This window comes from Rhincodon typus, chromosome 6 (assembly GCF_021869965.1).
Source record: "Rhincodon typus isolate 14 chromosome 6, sRhiTyp1.1, whole genome shotgun sequence".
In the NCBI taxonomy this organism is placed as follows: domain Eukaryota; kingdom Metazoa; phylum Chordata; class Chondrichthyes; order Orectolobiformes; family Rhincodontidae; genus Rhincodon; species Rhincodon typus.
In genome coordinates, this window is record NC_063337.1 from 92,703,985 (window position 1) to 92,722,484 (window position 18,500).

An 18,500-nucleotide genomic window follows, 5' to 3' on the forward strand; every position below is an offset into this window, starting at 1 on the left:
GTCGGGGGTGGGGGGGGGGGTGGGGGTAGGATTCAGATCCAGCAGGTGTGTAGGGCAGGGGAGTCAGGCTGGTCTGGTCTGGCAGAGGGTGGAAGGGCATGGGTGTAGAGCCCAGGAGTGGAGGAGAAGGATGTGTCAAGCCTTTTGAGGGGTGTGTGGGTGTGTGTAAGGGGTCTGGGAATGTGTTGTTAATGGGTGTGTTAGGTAGGAATGGGGTCTGTCAAATAGTTGCTCAGGAATTAGGCTTTGTGTTTAAAAGTCTAACTTTTTCTGAGTGAATATTTTACTTAATTTCATCAGAACCCTCCGAAGTTTCTGATTTCATTGGAGACTTTCCGCGTGTTCTACACTGAGAAAAATTGCCCAGCAATTGGACCCTGTTCCAATGGGGATTCCTGTACAACTCGACACAGGTATAATGACCAGCGGAAAATCTGGGCCAATATTTTTCTCATTAACCACTTCTTTAATAAAAAGGAACAGCTTGATTAATTTCTGGTGGGCATGGAACCCAGGCCTTCTGGTTCAGAGATAAGGATACTGCCACTGTGCCTGAAGATCCCTGGTTCCCCAGTATGTTTGGTTCAAATACAGCACTTTGTTACTTTCTGGTTTCTCCTTTGATAATTTATAGCTGTTAGCATTTGTGTGACTCTGTAGTGTCTGTCATGGTTCAGATTTAACACGTAGAACCATACAGGCTGCAGTTAGTAATGCAGATAAAAGCAAATTTTGGAAATAAGGTTGGAAAAATCACGGATTAAATAGATCTTCGTTGGATAATGAATTGACTTATTTGATTAAGTAAATAATGTAACAGCAATCTGAATGCAGCATTGACATGCATAACCAAGGAGATTTAATTAGTCTGTAAGCTTCTGTTACCACTTGGTTCTTGTATCAAAGAAAAATCAACAACTTCAATCCCTGATTTAGAGACAATTGTAAATCTTTCTGAATCTTTCTTTCGCTTTGTAATGGAAGCAAATGGGAAAATGTTGCTGTAAATTGAGAACAATCCAACCCCTAAACTATTTCACAGAACTTGCAAGACAGAAACAATCCATTTGGTCTATCTGGTCTGTTAATGTTTTCGCTCTGCATGAGCCTTCACTGTATCTCACCCTATCAGCAAATCCTTCTATTCCTTTCTCCCTACGTGTTTGTCCAGGTTGCCTTGAAATGCAACAATGCACTCTCAATTACTCCATGTGGAAATGAGTTCTATATTCTAACTACTCCTTAGGTAAAAATGTTTCTCCTAAGTTCTTTATTGGATTTAGCAGTGACTGTCTTACATATGTAACTACATTAGGTTATGTCCCCACAAGTTGTAATGTCTTTCATACATCTACCCTATCAAGCCCCATCATCAGCTTAATAACCTCTATTGGCTTGCCCTTCAGGCTTCACTTTTCTAGAGTAAAGATCCCAGCTTGAAAAATCTTTCCTGATAAATATCTCATCTCAGTAATGGTATCACCTTGATCATTTGGTGACCTAGGTTTGAAAATATAAATTGCATTTTTATTGTGCATCATTCATTTGATTCATGTTTTGAAATTAGGATTCTCGAAACACCTTAAAGATGGAAGAGTATTAACATTGAGAAAAAATTCTGTTTGCTTTTTAAATTCTGATCAAGTATTCTAAAGAATTCTCAGTTTTTTCCCATTGATAAATGAAAGGAGCCAGCAGCATACAGAAACAGAGTTTCAGATTCTATGGAGTTGGAAACAGTACCTGCCCAGGTTTCAGTTGTAGGACCATTGCCATTTTCGAAGTAAGATGTCTGCTTGGGACGGTGGTATGGTACAAAGCATGATTTCAAAAGATGCAGAGTGCATGAAACTTGGAAATGTAGTAAACAGTAAGGAAGACAATAGTGTAAAGAAACCAAAGACAGTTCTGGTGGAATGAACAGATACAACACAAGTGACGTTCAGTCCAGAAAAATGTGAGATGATACATTTTGGTAGAAAGAATTGGGGAAAATATTATATGCTTAATGGTAGAATTTTAAAGGCGATATAAAAAGAGGGATATCTGGCGGTTCATATGCACAAATTTGTGAAGGTGGAAAGACAGGTTCACAACATTATTTATAAAGCAGGTGGAATCCTGGGTTTTACAAATAGAGATAGAATACAAAACCAGGAAGTTATTCTAGTCTGGCCCTTACTGCAGCGTTGTGTATAGTTCTGTGCACCGCACTAGAGGAAGGTATGGGGTTTTTGGAAAGGGCACAGAAGAGATTTGCTGAAATAGTACCACGGATGAGTTCCCAGCTAGTTTTATGTCCAATTCTGGTATTCACATATTAGGAAGGATATCAAAGCCTTAGAGAGGGTGGTGAGGAGATTGATGAGAATGGAATTCCTCATGTCTCGTGCAGACCAAAGCATTTCACTTAGCAAATTGTGACGCACTGTGGATTGGGATTGAAAGATTTGGATGTTCAGGAAAATTCAATGCAATTTTGCAGTTGCTTCATGAGAATATAACTGCAACTGTCCTGAGTGGGAGATCTGAAACAGATGCCTTTATATCTGGACTGGTGTCAAGCAAGGCTGTCGCAGCATTAATCAATCTGACAGTGGCCATCCATCACATCAAAAATCAACTGCCCTCTAGTGTTTGCATTCATTACTTCTAGATGGAAAGCTGTTTCACATCAAGTTGTCTCCCATGCCTAACGAAACTGACTATCATAGACAACATGACCTCGAATATGGGATGACTGTTGCCTATTTGGACCTGATTTGAAGCCACTCTTAATCTCTTCAATTCTACATTCAAGGAACCAGCCTGTCCTTGAAAGCTGCCAAAACAAAACTCATATACCAACCCACGTCTGGTCAGCCAAAAATGTTGAAGAGGAGACTTTGGAATGTTGAGCACTTCCTATACCTCAGCAGCCAGCTCTGTCTGAAGGCCACATTGACAAGTAAATGCATCAATGGTTCAGTTATGCTATCTCAGCCTTCTATAACCTTTGGCAGTGAGTCTTTGACAACAAAGATTTCGGCAGGGAAACATAAATCATAGTTGTCATCACTGCTGTACTACAATGAGAAGTGGACTTTGTTTCAGTGATGCACAAGAATGCTAGAAAAATGCCAGCAGCAGTATCTCTCCAACATCTTCCAAATTCAGTGGGAGAACCATCAAGGAACTTCTGGTGTCCTCCTTGAAGTCATAGGAACACAGGAGGAGGAATAGGCCGTACAGCCCATTGAGCCTCTTCCATCATTCACTGAGATCATGGCTGATCTGTGGCTTAAATTCAAATACCTGCCTTTGGTTCTGACATTCACTTAATCTATCAATATACCTTTGTAATTTTATGCTATCAATGATACTGACTACTGTGCCGCCTAATAACTAATGTGAATAATTGAGGCTCCAACACAGATCCTTGTGGGACATCACTGGTCACATCCTGTCAGTTTGAGTACCTAGCTATTATTCCTACTTTCTGCAAACTGTCACATAACTAGTTCTCCAGCCATGTCAGTAATTTGCCCTTATTTCTACGGGCTTCTACTTTAATTAACAACCTCTTATGTGGGACTTTATCAAATGCCTTCTGGAAGTCCGTGTACACAACATCCATAGACAAGTCAGTTCCACATGTGGTCAGGCAGAACTTAGGCAAACTTTGATGGACTGGACACTGCGTTGCAATAGCTGAAAACTATCTTCCCCCAACTAACTCCTGTTTTCTCAACTCTCAAATGACCAATGTACACTTTGACGTTATCATTGACACACCTGACAGGGAAGAGCTACCAACCAGTTTTTCAGAATGGCAACAACTTGTCTGTCAAGTTGCATCACATTTTAAGTCCCAATATCTTAATAATGAGGCAGAGTGGTGACAGGGAAGGAAAGACAGGGATGAAAACTCTATATTCACATCCCACTGACATTCTGCCCCATATTGTCTATGGATGTTGTGTACACGGACTTCCAGAAGGCATTTGATAAAGTCCCACATAAGAGGTTGTTAATTAAAGTAGAAGCCCGTAGAAATAAGGGCAAATTACTGACATGGCTGGAGAACTAGTTATGTGACAGTTTGCAGAAAGTAGGAATAATAGCTAGGTACTCAAACTGACAGGATGTGACCAGTGATGTCCCACAATTGTTCAATTACTTGAAGGCCCATAACAGAAACTTGAAAACCTGAGTAGGTCATCCTCAAGTTGAAAATGATGACCAGAGTCAAGAGAATTCAGTTATGTGGAGAGACTGGAGATGCTGGGACTGGTTTTGTGGAGTGGAAAATAATAGTAGAATCATATGGCATTATGAAGGGTTTTGATGAAATAAACAAAGAAAAATGGTGTTAACCACTGTGCCACCATGTCTTAATATCATTATTGTCAAGAAATCTATCTATCTCAATCTTCCCTGCCTTTGGTATAGAAAATTCCAAAGATTTACTATCATCTGAATGAAGAATTTCCCCCTCAGTCCTAAAAGGTTTGCCCCTTATTCTCAGACAGTGTCCCCTGGTTCTAGACCCCCCTCCAGCAAGCGGGAGCATTATTTCTGTTCCAACCTGTCCTAGCAGTTTCAGAATTTTGTGAGTTTCAATGAGATCTCCTTTTGTTCTTCTAAACTGTAGAGAAGGCTCCGTCTGCTCAAAGAACAGTCCACAACCCTGTCCACATTAAATTCCATCTGCCATGGTTCTTGCCCACTTATTCAGCCTGTCCAAATCCGATTTAAGCCCCTTCGCATCATCCTCACAAAGTACATCCCCATTTAGTTTTGTCTCATCTGTAAATTTGGAAATATTACATTTGATCTCTACATCCAAATCATTCATATAGATTGTGAACAGTAATCCTCGGGTACCTCACTAGTCACAGCCTGCCAACTTGAGAATGACCTATTTAATCCTGCTCTGTTTGCTTCCTGTTAATCTATTCTCAAACCATGTGAATATGTTACCCCTCTGTCCCATGTGCTCTAATTTTGTTTGTTAGTTTCTTGTATGGACCTTTATTAAAAGTCTTATCAAAGTCAAACACTACTTCCACTGATTCCCATATATCTACTTTGCTCGTAACATTCTGAAATAAAACTAACAGGTTTGTCAAACATGATTTTCTCTTCAAATGCGCGGTTAATCTGCCAAATCAGATTATTATTTTAAGTGTTCAGTTTTCACATCCTATATAACAGATTCTATTTTGTTTTCCTTACTACTGATGCCAGGCTACCAGGTCTGTAGTTTCCCAATTTTTTTTCTCGTTCCTTTCTTGTTGCCTTTGCAACCTTCCAATCTGCAGGGACTGTCCCAGAATTAGTGAGTAAGGGCCGAGTCCCAGAAGCGAGTTGCGGAGTGAGGAGCAGAGCGAGCGCGGGCTGAATCCTGGAAGCAAGTTGTGTCTGGAGCCCGGAGTAGCAGCAGAGTGAGCGTGGGCTGAATCCCGGAAGCAAGTCACAGCCAGAGTGGCAGCAGAGGGAGTGCAGCCGAGTCCTGGAAGCGAGTTGGGGCTGGAGCAGGGAACAGAGTGAGTGCGGGCTGAGCTGGAAGCCAAGTTGCGGCCGGAGCCTGGAATGGGAGCAGACCAAGCCCAGTCTGGCTGGGGGGACGAGTCCTGGACAGAGGGCAGCACATGGACGCAGCGAGGCCTTGTGTTCTGAAGCCTGGCAGGCAGGGACTTTGTGAAAAAGGACTACAACTTGAGTACTTTAAGGCACTTTTGATTCTCATTCTGGACTTGTAAACTCTGCATTCCCATTCTCGTCTTTTTTTTGGCAATTTCAGTTCTGTAACAACACTCAAAAATGTCTGTACCTAGGTACCCTGTATCTAAGTTGGTGCCAAGTGGCGATATTACAAACTTTTTAGTGCATTCATTCGAAAGCATGTGACAACAAAGGCTATTTATTCTATTCTATTCTGGCAGATTTTGCAAGATGACCACCAATGTATCCACTATCTCTATCAACACACTGGGATGTAGATAAAGAGAACTCTTGGATTTACTAACTTTCAGTCTCATTACTTTCTCTAACCGTACATTTTTGCTAGTAATTACTTTTTTCATTTCCCCTTTCTCACTAGTTCATTGGATCTTTAAAACATCTGGAAGATTTCTTGTATCTTTCTCCATGCAGTCAGACTAAAATAATTATTTAACCGTTCTGTCATTTCCTTATGTTTCACTATTTATTCTCCTGTCTCTGCCTATAATGGACTCATTTTGTTTTTGCTAATATTTTTATATCTGTAGAATATTTTTCAGTTTTTTTTTCTATGTTTCTTTTATATTCTGTTTTCCCTTTCTTAATAGTTTCCCAGTCTTGGCTGAATTCTGAAATGTTCCCGATGCTCCTGTTTACTACTATTATTTTGGCAACTTTATAAATCTCCTCTTCCAATCTAATACGGTATTTACCTTCCTCTTTAAATCAAATAGTTTTTGGCATCTTATCACCCTTGTTAGCTTGCCACTCCTTTCATGTAACATTCCTTAGTTTGTGCAATGGATGCAAAGAGTCAAGATTCTAGCTGATGGTTTGAGAAACACCATACTGGATTTAATGAAAGGAACAGCGGTCTTGGCTACTGACTAGAGAGCCATCAGGCACCCTGTGCCACTCAGGCACTTAAGTGGAATGTGATGGTCCTTCCCCAGGGGTCGGTCTCCCACCTACTTAGAGGTGTGCCAATCAGTGTCAGAGGGTAGGCAATGGCTTCTGCACCAATGATGCCCACCTAAGGTCCAGGATCATCGCTGAATGCAGATGAATAATAGCAGGAAGGTTTTAATGAGGTGGGAGTTACGGGGATGGGCGAATGGCACTTCCCATTGCAGGGTCTCTTGATCAGGCACTACATATCTTGAACAAGGAGCCTCTGTGAGTCTGCAAAGAATCCCCTAACAGATTTGTTTCTTGTGCTCTCTGCGTGGTGACCCTTCGTCTTGCACTGGGTTAATACCTGCAGTGGGGGAGGTCCTTCATTGAGCATTAGTTGATGCTTCACAACTTTGGGGCTTTCCTACCACAGGTTTATTAGGGTGGAACGTGGCAGAGTGCCCACCTTCTACCACCCCGCCTTGATTAAGAATCTCTCCCACCATCAAATGCCCCATGGACAGGACATTAAATTCCTCTTACTTTATTGAAGGAAGTAGTCCTTTGGGAGGTTGTCTTTGGATTGTATGAACGTCTTTCTTCAAGGATTGTAGTACTTGACTCCGGCATAAGATAATTACAATATTCTGATAAACTCTGAGCCTCTTTAATATTAATGTCTAAAATCGATTTTGAGCATTCAGAACGATTTCATTAGCCTGGTGTTATGTATTCAGGATGGAGTTCAGATCTGAATTTCAGCACAACATGATGATTAAAGCAACCAACAAGAGCCTTCATCAAATATATACTGCAATTCAATAGTCATGGATTTATCTTAAAAATAATTAGTGTACATGCAAGTTGACATGTGCAATACGATTTTGTTAATGATCGAAAGTGAACTAGGTACTGTCAGAGTAAAAGAAAACAGAGTTTTCTTAAGAGCTGTATTTTTGTTTAAAACAGTAATTTTGAAAGTGAAAGTGCAGAGCAAGTACAGAGGTGATGGGTGATGGGACTTTGTGTGAATTAGGAATTCTTGCCATTCAAAATAAGCATACAGTTGCCATTACCCCTCTCCCCTCATGATTTTGAATGCCTTTACCAAATCTTCCCTTAACCTTCTCTTCTGTAAGCCAAACAAACCCAACTTCAATCTATCAACATAACTGGAGGTCCTCATTCATGGAAATATCCTACTGAACTTTACTCACTTTTATATTATAGCCTCTGTTGCTCTGTGAAAAAACACAAATATTTTATCATTATATTGTTCTTGTATTGCACACGATTGAACATTTTCAAAAAACAAATTTGTGGATATCATGTTATGATAGTAACCTGCTGATGTGCCTGATAATTTACTTTGCTAGTATATGCTGCAATAGTTGTATTGATTTCACTAACTCTGCTTTGTCAAGATCAGTTACCTTTAGCATGTCATTAGCTGCAAACACAAAGATGAGAATGCACCCTCTCAGTGATCTTGGTCCCCATATTGGGATCAACATAAATTGCAATATTTGTTGTGGAAACACCTTCCGATCATGCCACTTTACTCCCTCTAGGTCAAGGATGCAATGTTGTGAGTATGGAGATTACTTAAGTGATTCCATTTGAAGGTAGATATCTCTGGAATCTCACTTGGAATTGATGTGCCAAAAATGTCACATTGAAAGAAATCTTCTGGAATTTTAGCACAAAGTTTGGCTGAATGCAAAGAGCCTTTTTTTTGCTTTTAACTACTGCACTTTAAGATTGAAAATAAGCATAGCTTTGGCCTCTGTTTGATCCTGTCAGTGTGTGGCTAATGTCCTGGCAGTGTTTTGGTAGCAGCAGGTAGTCAGGAGAAGGCAGCTTGTGGGTCATCATTCTTCAGCCTGGCAGTTTTTCACACACAGATGTAGACCTTGTGAACTTTGGAGGAGGTCAAATATGAACCTCACATTCAACACTTGTGACATGCTCTCAGTTGAAGTGAAGGCACATTGGCTTGCCTGCTTTTTTTTTTGCCCCTCAAATCTAGCAGAGCTGTAACATAAAACCGTTTTTCTTTCCCTTTACGAAGCTTCGTTCAGGTTGGATTTAAAATTTAGAAATATGTTGACTGCAACTGTTTGATTTACATATTTTGCCCTCCTATGCATTATTTATGATAGGCAGTCTACTAAGGGACTGAGCCCTTTGCTGAGATTATTGAATTCCTTTCAAGTAAAGCTCTAAAATTACAGGCTCAAATGTATTTATTGATTAATGTGGTGAAGATGATTTATTCATTTAGGTTCAAAGACTCACCCTTGTTTAATTTTAATATTGTGCATATGACACAGATTCTTGCTACTATATACATTGACACTGATTTAGAGATCAGCCATGATCCTGTTGAATGGCACAGCAAACTCAAGGGGCTGGATGATCTACCTGGTTCTTACCTCTTAGTTGCTAATGCCCCAAGACTCTTTACAGCCAATGTAAAGTACTTTTATGATATACTCTCTCTTTTGTTAGCTTGGAAAAATGACAGCCAATTTGTTCACAGCAATGTTCCAAACAGTAATATGATGATAACTATTATCTTCTGTAATGTTGGTTGATGGGTGAACATTGGCCAAGATACCAGGGACAGTTTCCTGCCTTCATTTGAGATAAGCCATTTTACATCCATCCATCCATAAGGACAGATAGTTTCTCTGTTTAATGTCTCACTCTAAATGGGACTGCATTTTAGGATTGATTAACGTTTCTTCTTGTTCTGTGAAATTTATTTTAAGTATGTTCATGCCATCAAGAGAAACCCCACTCAGCATCAAGGTTCTAAAAATGGTTGTCAGACTTTCTCTTGTAAAAAATGTTAGCCTTGAATGTGAAAGGGACATGTGTTTCTAGTGACCTCATGTATTGGATAAATACTTGGACTGGAAGCAATGATATGATGATTCCAGTGATATCTAATTGTACCGTCACCATTTTTTTTAAAAAAACATGTTGCCTTTCAATTTCCAGGAGTGACCCATAACATTCCACTACTTCGAGAAGTTATCATTCACCCACGATTTGTGAAAGGAGATATCACCACTAATTTCCTCCCAGAGGTCTATCCAGATGGCTTCAAAGGTCTGTATCTGTGGATTTAATAAACCAAAGACAGTTGTTTCTTGGAATAATAGAGTGCATGCACCATTGACTGCTTGTGATGTCTTGTTTCTATTTACACATTGTTGGTAGAGTTAACTTTGGTTGACACTGACTTAATCCTTAAATGTTCACAGGTGACATGATAAGCATAATTTGGGTAGATCTATCAAAACAGAAATGCCCCGTTCTTTCTGCTTGTCCAAAAGTAACTTTAATGTAGGTTATTTCCATATTCTAATTGCGTTCTGTGGTTTTTGGTGAAAAGCTGTAAATACAGAACTGGAATGTCTGGGATGCTGTCAACAGCCTTTCCAGAACAGTTCAGTGTGGGAAGTCACTGCAGCTTGGGCAAGGTACAGATGGTTGTTGAGCCTGGTTTAGAAATTAGTATTTTCTTTAGAAGGAAAGAAGAAAGTTGGAAGGGCAGAACCATGTCCTGGTAATGTTAACCCTTCAGTTACACTAAAAGGAGAAAGGGATAAAAAGAATATGATAACAGGATGAGAGGGAAAATGGGAATTCGCTGATTGACCAGTTGTGTTGAATGGCTTGTTTCTTTGCTGTATATAGGAAAATAGGACTTAACAACAGGAGGAGGCTAAAAGCCTGTTCTGCCCCTTAGTAAAATCATAGCTGATCTGGTGGTCTCATTCAAGGTAACTGGTCTGACCCCAGCTATTTGCCAAAGCATTTGCATATCACTTAATATACTGAAAGTAGAAAGTGGCTGCATTTAATTGAATGCAGACCCAAATTAATGAACAATAATTTTTTCTGACAGCAATTTAAAAATCTCACTGATGTCTTAAATTTATGTTGGAAGCTGGAGTTCTACTCAGAGGACTGACTTATTTCATGATGTTGCTATTACTGAAAATGAGGGACACAATGGAAACTCATTTCTTTCACTGTTTACTTGGTGTTAGACATTTTGTATCAAGATTTTGAATTTTATGTCAGGTTTGGTTACTTTATAAGTAAGAGTTATTTGGAAGTTTCAGTTCAATCAGTAAAAGTCACATATTCTGAACATGCCTTCAAACAAAATGTGACGGCTTTCTCTATTTCTTCTTGTTGTTCCATCTTGTATTACTTGTTGGGGAAACAACTGTAAATGAATTCAAAGCTGTATTTCAAACGCCAGAAACTTGAGATAAAAGTAAAATACTGCAGAAAGCAAGATACTTGCTGGAAATCTGAAACACGCACAGAGAATGCTGGAGAAACTGAGCAGGTCTGGCAGTATCTGTGCAGTGAGAAATAGAGCTAACATTTCAAGTCTGGTGTGACTCCTTCAGAGTATGTCGTGTTGGACTCAAAAAGTTAACTCTGTTTCTGTCTCCACAGATGCTGCCAGACAAGTTGAGTTTCTCCAGCATTCTCTGTGTTTGTGCCAGAAAGCTAAGAATGAGCACTGCAATGCAGTTTGATTAAATAATATTGTATAACTCCTTTTTAAACAGAATTTTGTAATTTATGCAGTACCAATTTTGCTGATTCTTCTAGGAAAAGGGAAACAGTAGGGAGCTGTTCAGCACCTCAAACCTGTTCAGGCACTAAATTAGATTGTAGTTGGTGCTGTGTCGTAATTCCTTTTCCCTCCTTGGTTCTGTGACCTTTAGTTTTTTTTTGTTAGTCAATGAAATTAACAATTGCAGTTTTAAAATTTTAAATTGACCCACAGCCTGAACAGTTTTTGGGAGAGACAGATTTTAGACTTCCATTAAGCCCTTTGTGAAGAATTGCTTCCCGCCATTACTTTTCATGGCTCAGCTCTAACTTGAAGGTTCTAGATTTTCCCCTTCTCCTTTCTCAGCCCCCATCTCTCCCAAGGAAATAATTTCTCTCTATCAACCTGTCAAAGCCTTTAATCATCTTAAACACTTTAATTATGTCATATTTAGTCTTCAACACTTGAAGGAATATAAACCTATCAACCTCCAGTTTTCTCTTACTATGATAGTCTGCCTAAGATCCAACAGATTTTTTTATCTTAAGGAAAATATTTTATTTAAACCAAAGCCATAATCCAAAATAATAATTTGTTTCAAAAACAGAAACTGCAGGAGAAACTCGGCAGGTCTGGCAGCATCTGTGAAAAGAAGTTAGAGTTAACGTTGCGAGTCCGGTGGCTTTTCATCAGAACTCTTTCTCCGGCAATTTCTGTTTTTGTTTCAGCTCTGCAGCTTTTTGTTTTATTATAACGAATTGTTGTCTATTGTAAAAACCGAAAGAACTGTGGATGCTGTCAATCAGAAACAAAAATAGAAATTACTAGAAAAACACAGCAGGTCTGGCAGCATCTGTGGAGAGAAATCAGAGTTAACGTTTCGGGTTGAGAGACCCTTTCTTCTGAGGAAGTGACCTTGAGGAAGGGTCACTCGATCCGAAACGTTAACTCTGATTTCTCTCCACAGATGCAGCCAGACTTCCTGAGCTTTTCCAGCAGTTTCTGTTTTTGTTTTCTATTGTGTTTTGTGATACAAGTTACTAATGAGATGATGTTTTAAGAGAGAACTTGTGAACCTTGTTACCACATGAAGGAGAATAACGTTGATGCATTTAAGGAGAGGCTAGATAAATACATGAGGGAGAAAGTTTCTCCATCCAAGGTTAGACAACAAGGTGGGAGGACACAAGGACAGAGACCATATGGGCCATATGGTCTGTTTCTGGCTGCACATTCGATGTAATTTTATGTAAAACTTCTTAACCCAACAGGACATACGTTGTCAAATTCTGAGTACAAGGAACTGCTGGCTACTGCTGGATCCATTTATGTCGCTGCTTTGCTGAAAGCTCAGAGATTTCTTGAAAATTCTACAAGGTGAGAAATCTTTGCCTACAGGCTCTACGTTATGAGCATGATTCGAACACCCAGGCAGAATTTTAAGAGGAATCTGTCTTCCTTACATATTGGGGAGGTAATTGTTTTAGCAAATGGGTATAATTTATCAATTAGGACTGTAATAATCTCCAAGAATAAACTAGTTTTCATTTATTAATTCTGATGTCTGAATCATGAGGTGGAAAGAAATTGGCTGGTAAGAAGGGATGGAGTGTGCTGCGAGAAGGCCTTTGCTGAGAATAAATACTGTCATGATTCAGTGAAAGGCACGTTTCTGTCCTGTGAAATTTGAAGTGATTCAATGTAAATTGGAGGTGGATGAGGGAAAATTATCCCTTTCCCCCTATTCTACAGTACATTTAGAAAATTGTATTGATAGCTGAATATTTTGGAATCTGGATTTTTAATGATAAGTAATTAATTGATTCAAGTGTCTGCTGCTTGTACGATAGCTACCTCACAAGGAATAAATGCACGGCTGAACAGCTGTTGATGTAATATTCAATATGCCATTGAATTATTATCAGTATGAATGATTTTCAAATTTCCCCATTATGTCAAGTCCCAGTAATGGAAGACAAGATGTTGAAAGATTTCTTGATTTTAAAATATGTACAGTTCAAGAAAATAATGCATGCTGTGGAGTGATTTTATGGTAAAAAATATTAGTCAGTAGGTTGTTATCACGATTACACAGAAGTTTACAATATTGGAAACAGGGTATTTGATTCAACTGGTCTATACTGCACTTTATACTCCATACAGACCTCCTCCCCCACCCCACTTCATCTCACACCATCAATATATTCTTCTGTTCTTTTCTGCCTCGTGTTTATCCAGTTTTCCCTTAAACACATCTGTGCCGGTCGCCTCAACTACTTCATGGTAGTAGAGAGTTCCACATTCTCAGAACTGTTTGAGTAAAGAGGTTTCTCCTGTATTCCCGATTGAATTTATGCTTGGAGTTTAGTGTCTTTGATGGTGATCTTACCTCCCGGCTGGAGAACTGATGGGAGCCCTGCCTTACCTCTGTTGGGGAAGGCTCACTGAATAGTGCCTGTCAAGCAGTTGATGCCCATCAACATGCCTTCCTCAGGATTAAGGATCTCAGGTGACTTAGTAAAGCTGAATTAAATCTCATTCTCTTACTTTTATATAAATAAACAACTTAGGAAATATTAGTGGAATTTGTGCACTTCATGTTCATAACCACTTTGCGAAGTTATATTGCTCAAGCAGCATTACTTTACAAAAGCAGCAAGAAGACAAATGTTGTTGGGTATTAAAAATCGTAAACGTTATTTTGACCAATTAAACTAAAATAATGTGCTTGACTAACCAGAAGTGAAGCTCTAGATAAGTTTTTTTTTAGGTAACATTAGATGTGACACCAGAGTCACTTTAAAAAAAAAACTGCACAAGAATGTGGGGGATTGTTCTCACTCCTCTCTGACAGGAAGAAAAATCCTCTCTTTAATATGCCCTGTGAAGAACCGTGCGTGGTCTGCCTTTAGTATGCAATCATATCCCAGGCGGGACTCAACCCACAAACCTTCTGGTTTTTGCAAGACAAAAAATTTTCTTAAGATTGAAATTGTAAAGCAGTGCATAATTCTTGACCAGCATACAGAAGCAATTGACACACATGTCTGTCAGGAAATGGTTCTGGATGATTGACAATTGCCTCATTGTCGGACTTAATTCCACTTTCTTTGTTTGATTTTTCATCCTACCACAAACTGAGTTTCATTGTCAAAGGCCTGTTGCACAGAAAAAACCCCCACAAATTCCTTCAGAGAAGGGAAAGACTTGAATTTTAAGGTTGGGGAAGGAATCTCTTGTGTTGTTTTAACCGACCCTTAAAGTGTGGCATTCATAAGAACAGAAAACAGTTTCGCTCTTTGCAGAATGCCAAAAATTTGATGCTATAATTCTGAAACTGAAGAGAGGAAATTAATTGAAGGTTGCAGAACTGTGCTAATATGCAACATTGAAAAATATTTATAATTTGCCAGGTTAGCTACTAAACTAACATATATGCATTGCTTCACAGCATGCAATTTTGAGAGTTTTTTTTCCTTCAAGCCAGGAGTTTTCAGAATGTTTGCTGCATTATTTGGGATCCTGAGTAATTATCTAATGAATATTGCTTTTCTAATTGTGTGTGTGTGGAGCACCAACAATGGTTCAGAGAGTTGTTGAGTGAATGGCTTAAATATGTAGAACAGAAGGACCCAGGTTTGACCTGTGGGTTGTTCTCAACTAGCTGATCTCAGCAGGCAACCGGATGGGCCATGCAGGTGACCTCAGTAGCATGTATTCTAACTTGCACCAAGTCCCTTTCACCCAACTCCCCCTCCACCTGCTGACCTACATTGACTCCTATTCTGGCAACACCTTGAATTTAAGTTCAGCCCCTCCGTGACTTTTGCCCCTCCTAGTCTTTGTAATTTCCTCCAACTCTATAGGCCTCTGACATCGCTGTGCTTTTTGCAATTATGTCTTCTTTCATATCCACATTTATCATAATTATCATTGGCAGGCCTACATTTACCTGCTGAGACCCTGGACTCCGGCATTCTCTTCCTAAACCTCTGTACCTTTCTACCTCTTGCTCCTTCTCTAAGAAGCTCTTTAAAATTTTCCTGTTTGCTCAAATGTTTGAAATTTGTCCTGATATAGGTTGAATGTCCAAAATCCAATTCTGTGGAAACCGCGAATTTTTGAGACAATTTAGTATTCACTTAAATAAAATTCATATGTATTGTCCAAATTTCAGGACAGTTCAGCAAGACGCTAGTTCTTGATGGTGTGTCGGACTAGTCATCAAATTTGCCACTTTGTTTATAGTAGTACGCCAATATACTACTCTGAGCTGAATCAAATGACCCTCCACCCAATCCACTCCAACCCGCATCTCCAAATTCTGTTTAGATTTAAATGTGGTACAATCTTGATCCTGAGGATGTCAGATTTTGGACGTCCAACATGTACCATCTCACATTGCTCCGTACCAAATTTTATCAGATTGTATACCTGTGAGATAACTTGGTTCTGTACTAAAGGCTCAGTAGGAATGTAAATATATGTCGTTGTGTTGGAAGGGAGAAAATTGGCTGGGGTTTATGTGCATGAATATTGACGACCAAAGTTGGAGGGAAGTGATTGTGAGTCTGTTCTTGTGGCAGTGCTCTCTGTGGTTGACTTGCTTGCTGACACTCACTCAAGACACTCACATGAGCACAGGCCCCTTTTATATTATTTTGTACTGCAGGCACAAGGGCGGAAATCTGTGCAAAATTGAGCTTTTCTTGCCAATGTATAGCTGTGAGGTACAAAATCAGCACACAATGCATTTTTTTAGGTCTTGCTTTTCTTGAAACTCGATCGTAATTTTATTGAGGCCGTCATGAGACACTTCTGATATGTTGACAATACCCTGGAGATTATGTGATTTTATGCAATCAGTATTTACGTTTAATATCTTGGCCATATGAGTGGAACGCTGATGATTTGTTTGCTATGTTGTTTGTGTTGTGAATTGGAAAGGGAAAGCAGAGTAATTCTCCAGGTGTGGTTATATTAGGAATATCTCATGGGTCTACTAATGTCATGTTTATGTTTCTAAAACCAATTGCCTGCAGCACTTCCTATGCATTACTTGTTTTGGCTGAAATGTGTATTTTTCTAGGTTCTGTGTGGAGTTGTACCCTTTTCCAGTTTCCACTTGCAGTATCACTAACATGATGCACAGGAATTGGATTTATTGAATGCTTGCCCCATGGTTAGAGCCAATGTTGCCTAATTTGGATTTCTTTGCAAACTTGGCTGGCACATAAAGTTTGGTCACTTGTGTAAGTTAACAGAGTGCTCCATGCACCCATTCAAACATTCTCCGGTGTGAATTTTTACCCTCATGTGAGGCAGGGGAAAATATTGCAGAGGAAGAGGGTAAGCAATGCCATTATTGCATTGGCCTGATTTTGTGGTGATAATCATGATGAAGTGGTCATAGTTTGCCGTCATTATTCTTCTGAAATGCTCAGCAACTCCAGTTAAGTGCGGAAACATAGGGTGTGTTGCCAACACCACAGGATGTCAACATCTGAATAATGGCGATGACATGAAACTGCTGAAACAGAGCCTTCTGCCTGAACCCGGCTTTACATTTTGCTGGCTTCTGCTTCAGCCCCCACACTTAGCTGCTGACAGCTGCCAGTCCCTCCCCAATACTGACACCAACATCTCTCCCCTCAACACCACACACACCCCCCCCCGCCAAAGCAACCTCATTGCTGGCTGTTGCCCCTTCATGCAGCTGGCCTCTGCCCAGCATTCCCCCTGGAACCTCACCGCTGGCCATATCCCTTCTGCCTAACCAGCTACTTCACTCAGGGAGTTAGTGGGGATGAGTTAGACACCTTCGGCACTTTCTGAGCACACCTATGGACTAATGGTTTTCTAATTCATTTCAGGGGCACCTCTTGCAAGGATGCTTTCATAGTGCAGTGCTGTTCATGTAATGTAGCACACATTGACAAGTCACTTCTGCCATTCTGTAATGCCCATGAAGTGACATTCAGGTGTTTGACTGCAGAGCTGTGTTTCTATGCATTGTGGTCACTGTGCCACTTGGTGAGAGCATTGACAATAAACAACCAGATGCAAGTGCAGAAGTTATTGTCAAACATTTCACGCTTCACCATGGGGTGCATTGTTGTCTCTCCTTCATTACAATCAAATAGTTATTGAACTAAGAAGAAATTTGTCTTTTTACACTACTTAGCCTTGTTGTAAAAATGTGGAAAGGAGCGTTGTGTCAATTGATACATAATTGGGTTTTTAACAGCATACTTAGTTTATAATGACTGCTGAACAGCATCATTGGCCCTGAAAGCTTTTTTGTGGACTGTCATATTTCTCCATTATTTTTAAGAAAAAAATCAAATATTCAGTTTTATTTAAGTAAATTTGTTTTTGATATGTCAGCTTCTGCCTTAATCCCACGTTTATGCCCATACTTATTTCACTCCCTGTAAAACTTTAACTAAAAGTGAAAAGTAATCAGTATATGTAACCTTCTATTAATACTTCATTGGCTGCATGCCGTGCTTGATGCATGCCTAGAGACCACCTCGACTTGGTGAAAGGGAAAGGGAAACCCACACCATGGTGATCTTTTGATCTTTGCTGCTACTCTTCTTTGAAGTCAGTGGTGAGTGCTGTTACATTGCTACTGACCGGAGAACTCAGTCCAATGTTTGCAGTTGTAAATTTATTGTTCCTGAGAAAGAAATTCCTGCTGGAGCTGTGTTTTTGTGGCTTTTTAATTCCTTCTTGCCCCTTATTTGGCTTCTACTCTGTCCCACTTTGTATGATTCATGGTTGTATTTAGCTGTTTGCTTTTTTTGTAGCTCTTCAGCCTCCATTTTTCTGCAAGTTGCTTTTTCCTTTCATCTCCTTTGTCCTTATGGCTGGCACTTTTCTCTCTCTTTCTCCTGTAATACATTGCTGCCTTACTAATTGTACAATTGTATGCTTCTTTGTCTTTAAAGAAATGCAAAATGACAGCAAAAATAAAGAGATGGATTGATATTTTTTGTTTAGGCTCTTCTAGATTCAATACTGAGTTAGCAGTTCTTCTTACCCTTTCTTTTTGAGCTGATCTTATTAGTAATGATTTTGCTTTTCCTATTTGCACCTGTTGCAAGCCAATAATTTGTTTCTTGAGACATTACCATCTTATTTTGACTTGCGCTATTATCTCTTATTGAATATCTCATTCTTTCACACAAATCTTCCTTTTTGTCTCTCCTTCCCTTTCTTACTGTTGTTTTTGCTTAAAATCCAATACATCTCTATTTTTTTCCAGTCCTGTTGGAAGATCATTGATTAGTTAGTTCTTGTCATCTCA

The 18,500-nt window shown here is 39.5% G+C and overlaps 1 protein-coding gene across 1 annotated transcript in view; it reads left to right on the top strand.

The window, feature by feature from the left end:
* The window catches only part of pcca (propionyl-CoA carboxylase subunit alpha), a 191,045-nt gene extending 175,652 nt beyond the window's left edge, over positions 1–15,393 (top strand). The window contains exons 17-19 of the mRNA XM_048598411.1: positions 9,607–9,717; positions 12,460–12,565; positions 15,366–15,393. Coding sequence (XP_048454368.1) covers positions 9,607–9,717; positions 12,460–12,565; positions 15,366–15,393 — 245 coding nt within the window. The remainder of the gene's footprint in view (positions 1–9,606; positions 9,718–12,459; positions 12,566–15,365) is intronic.
* Positions 15,394–18,500: the final 3,107 nt, after the last annotated feature.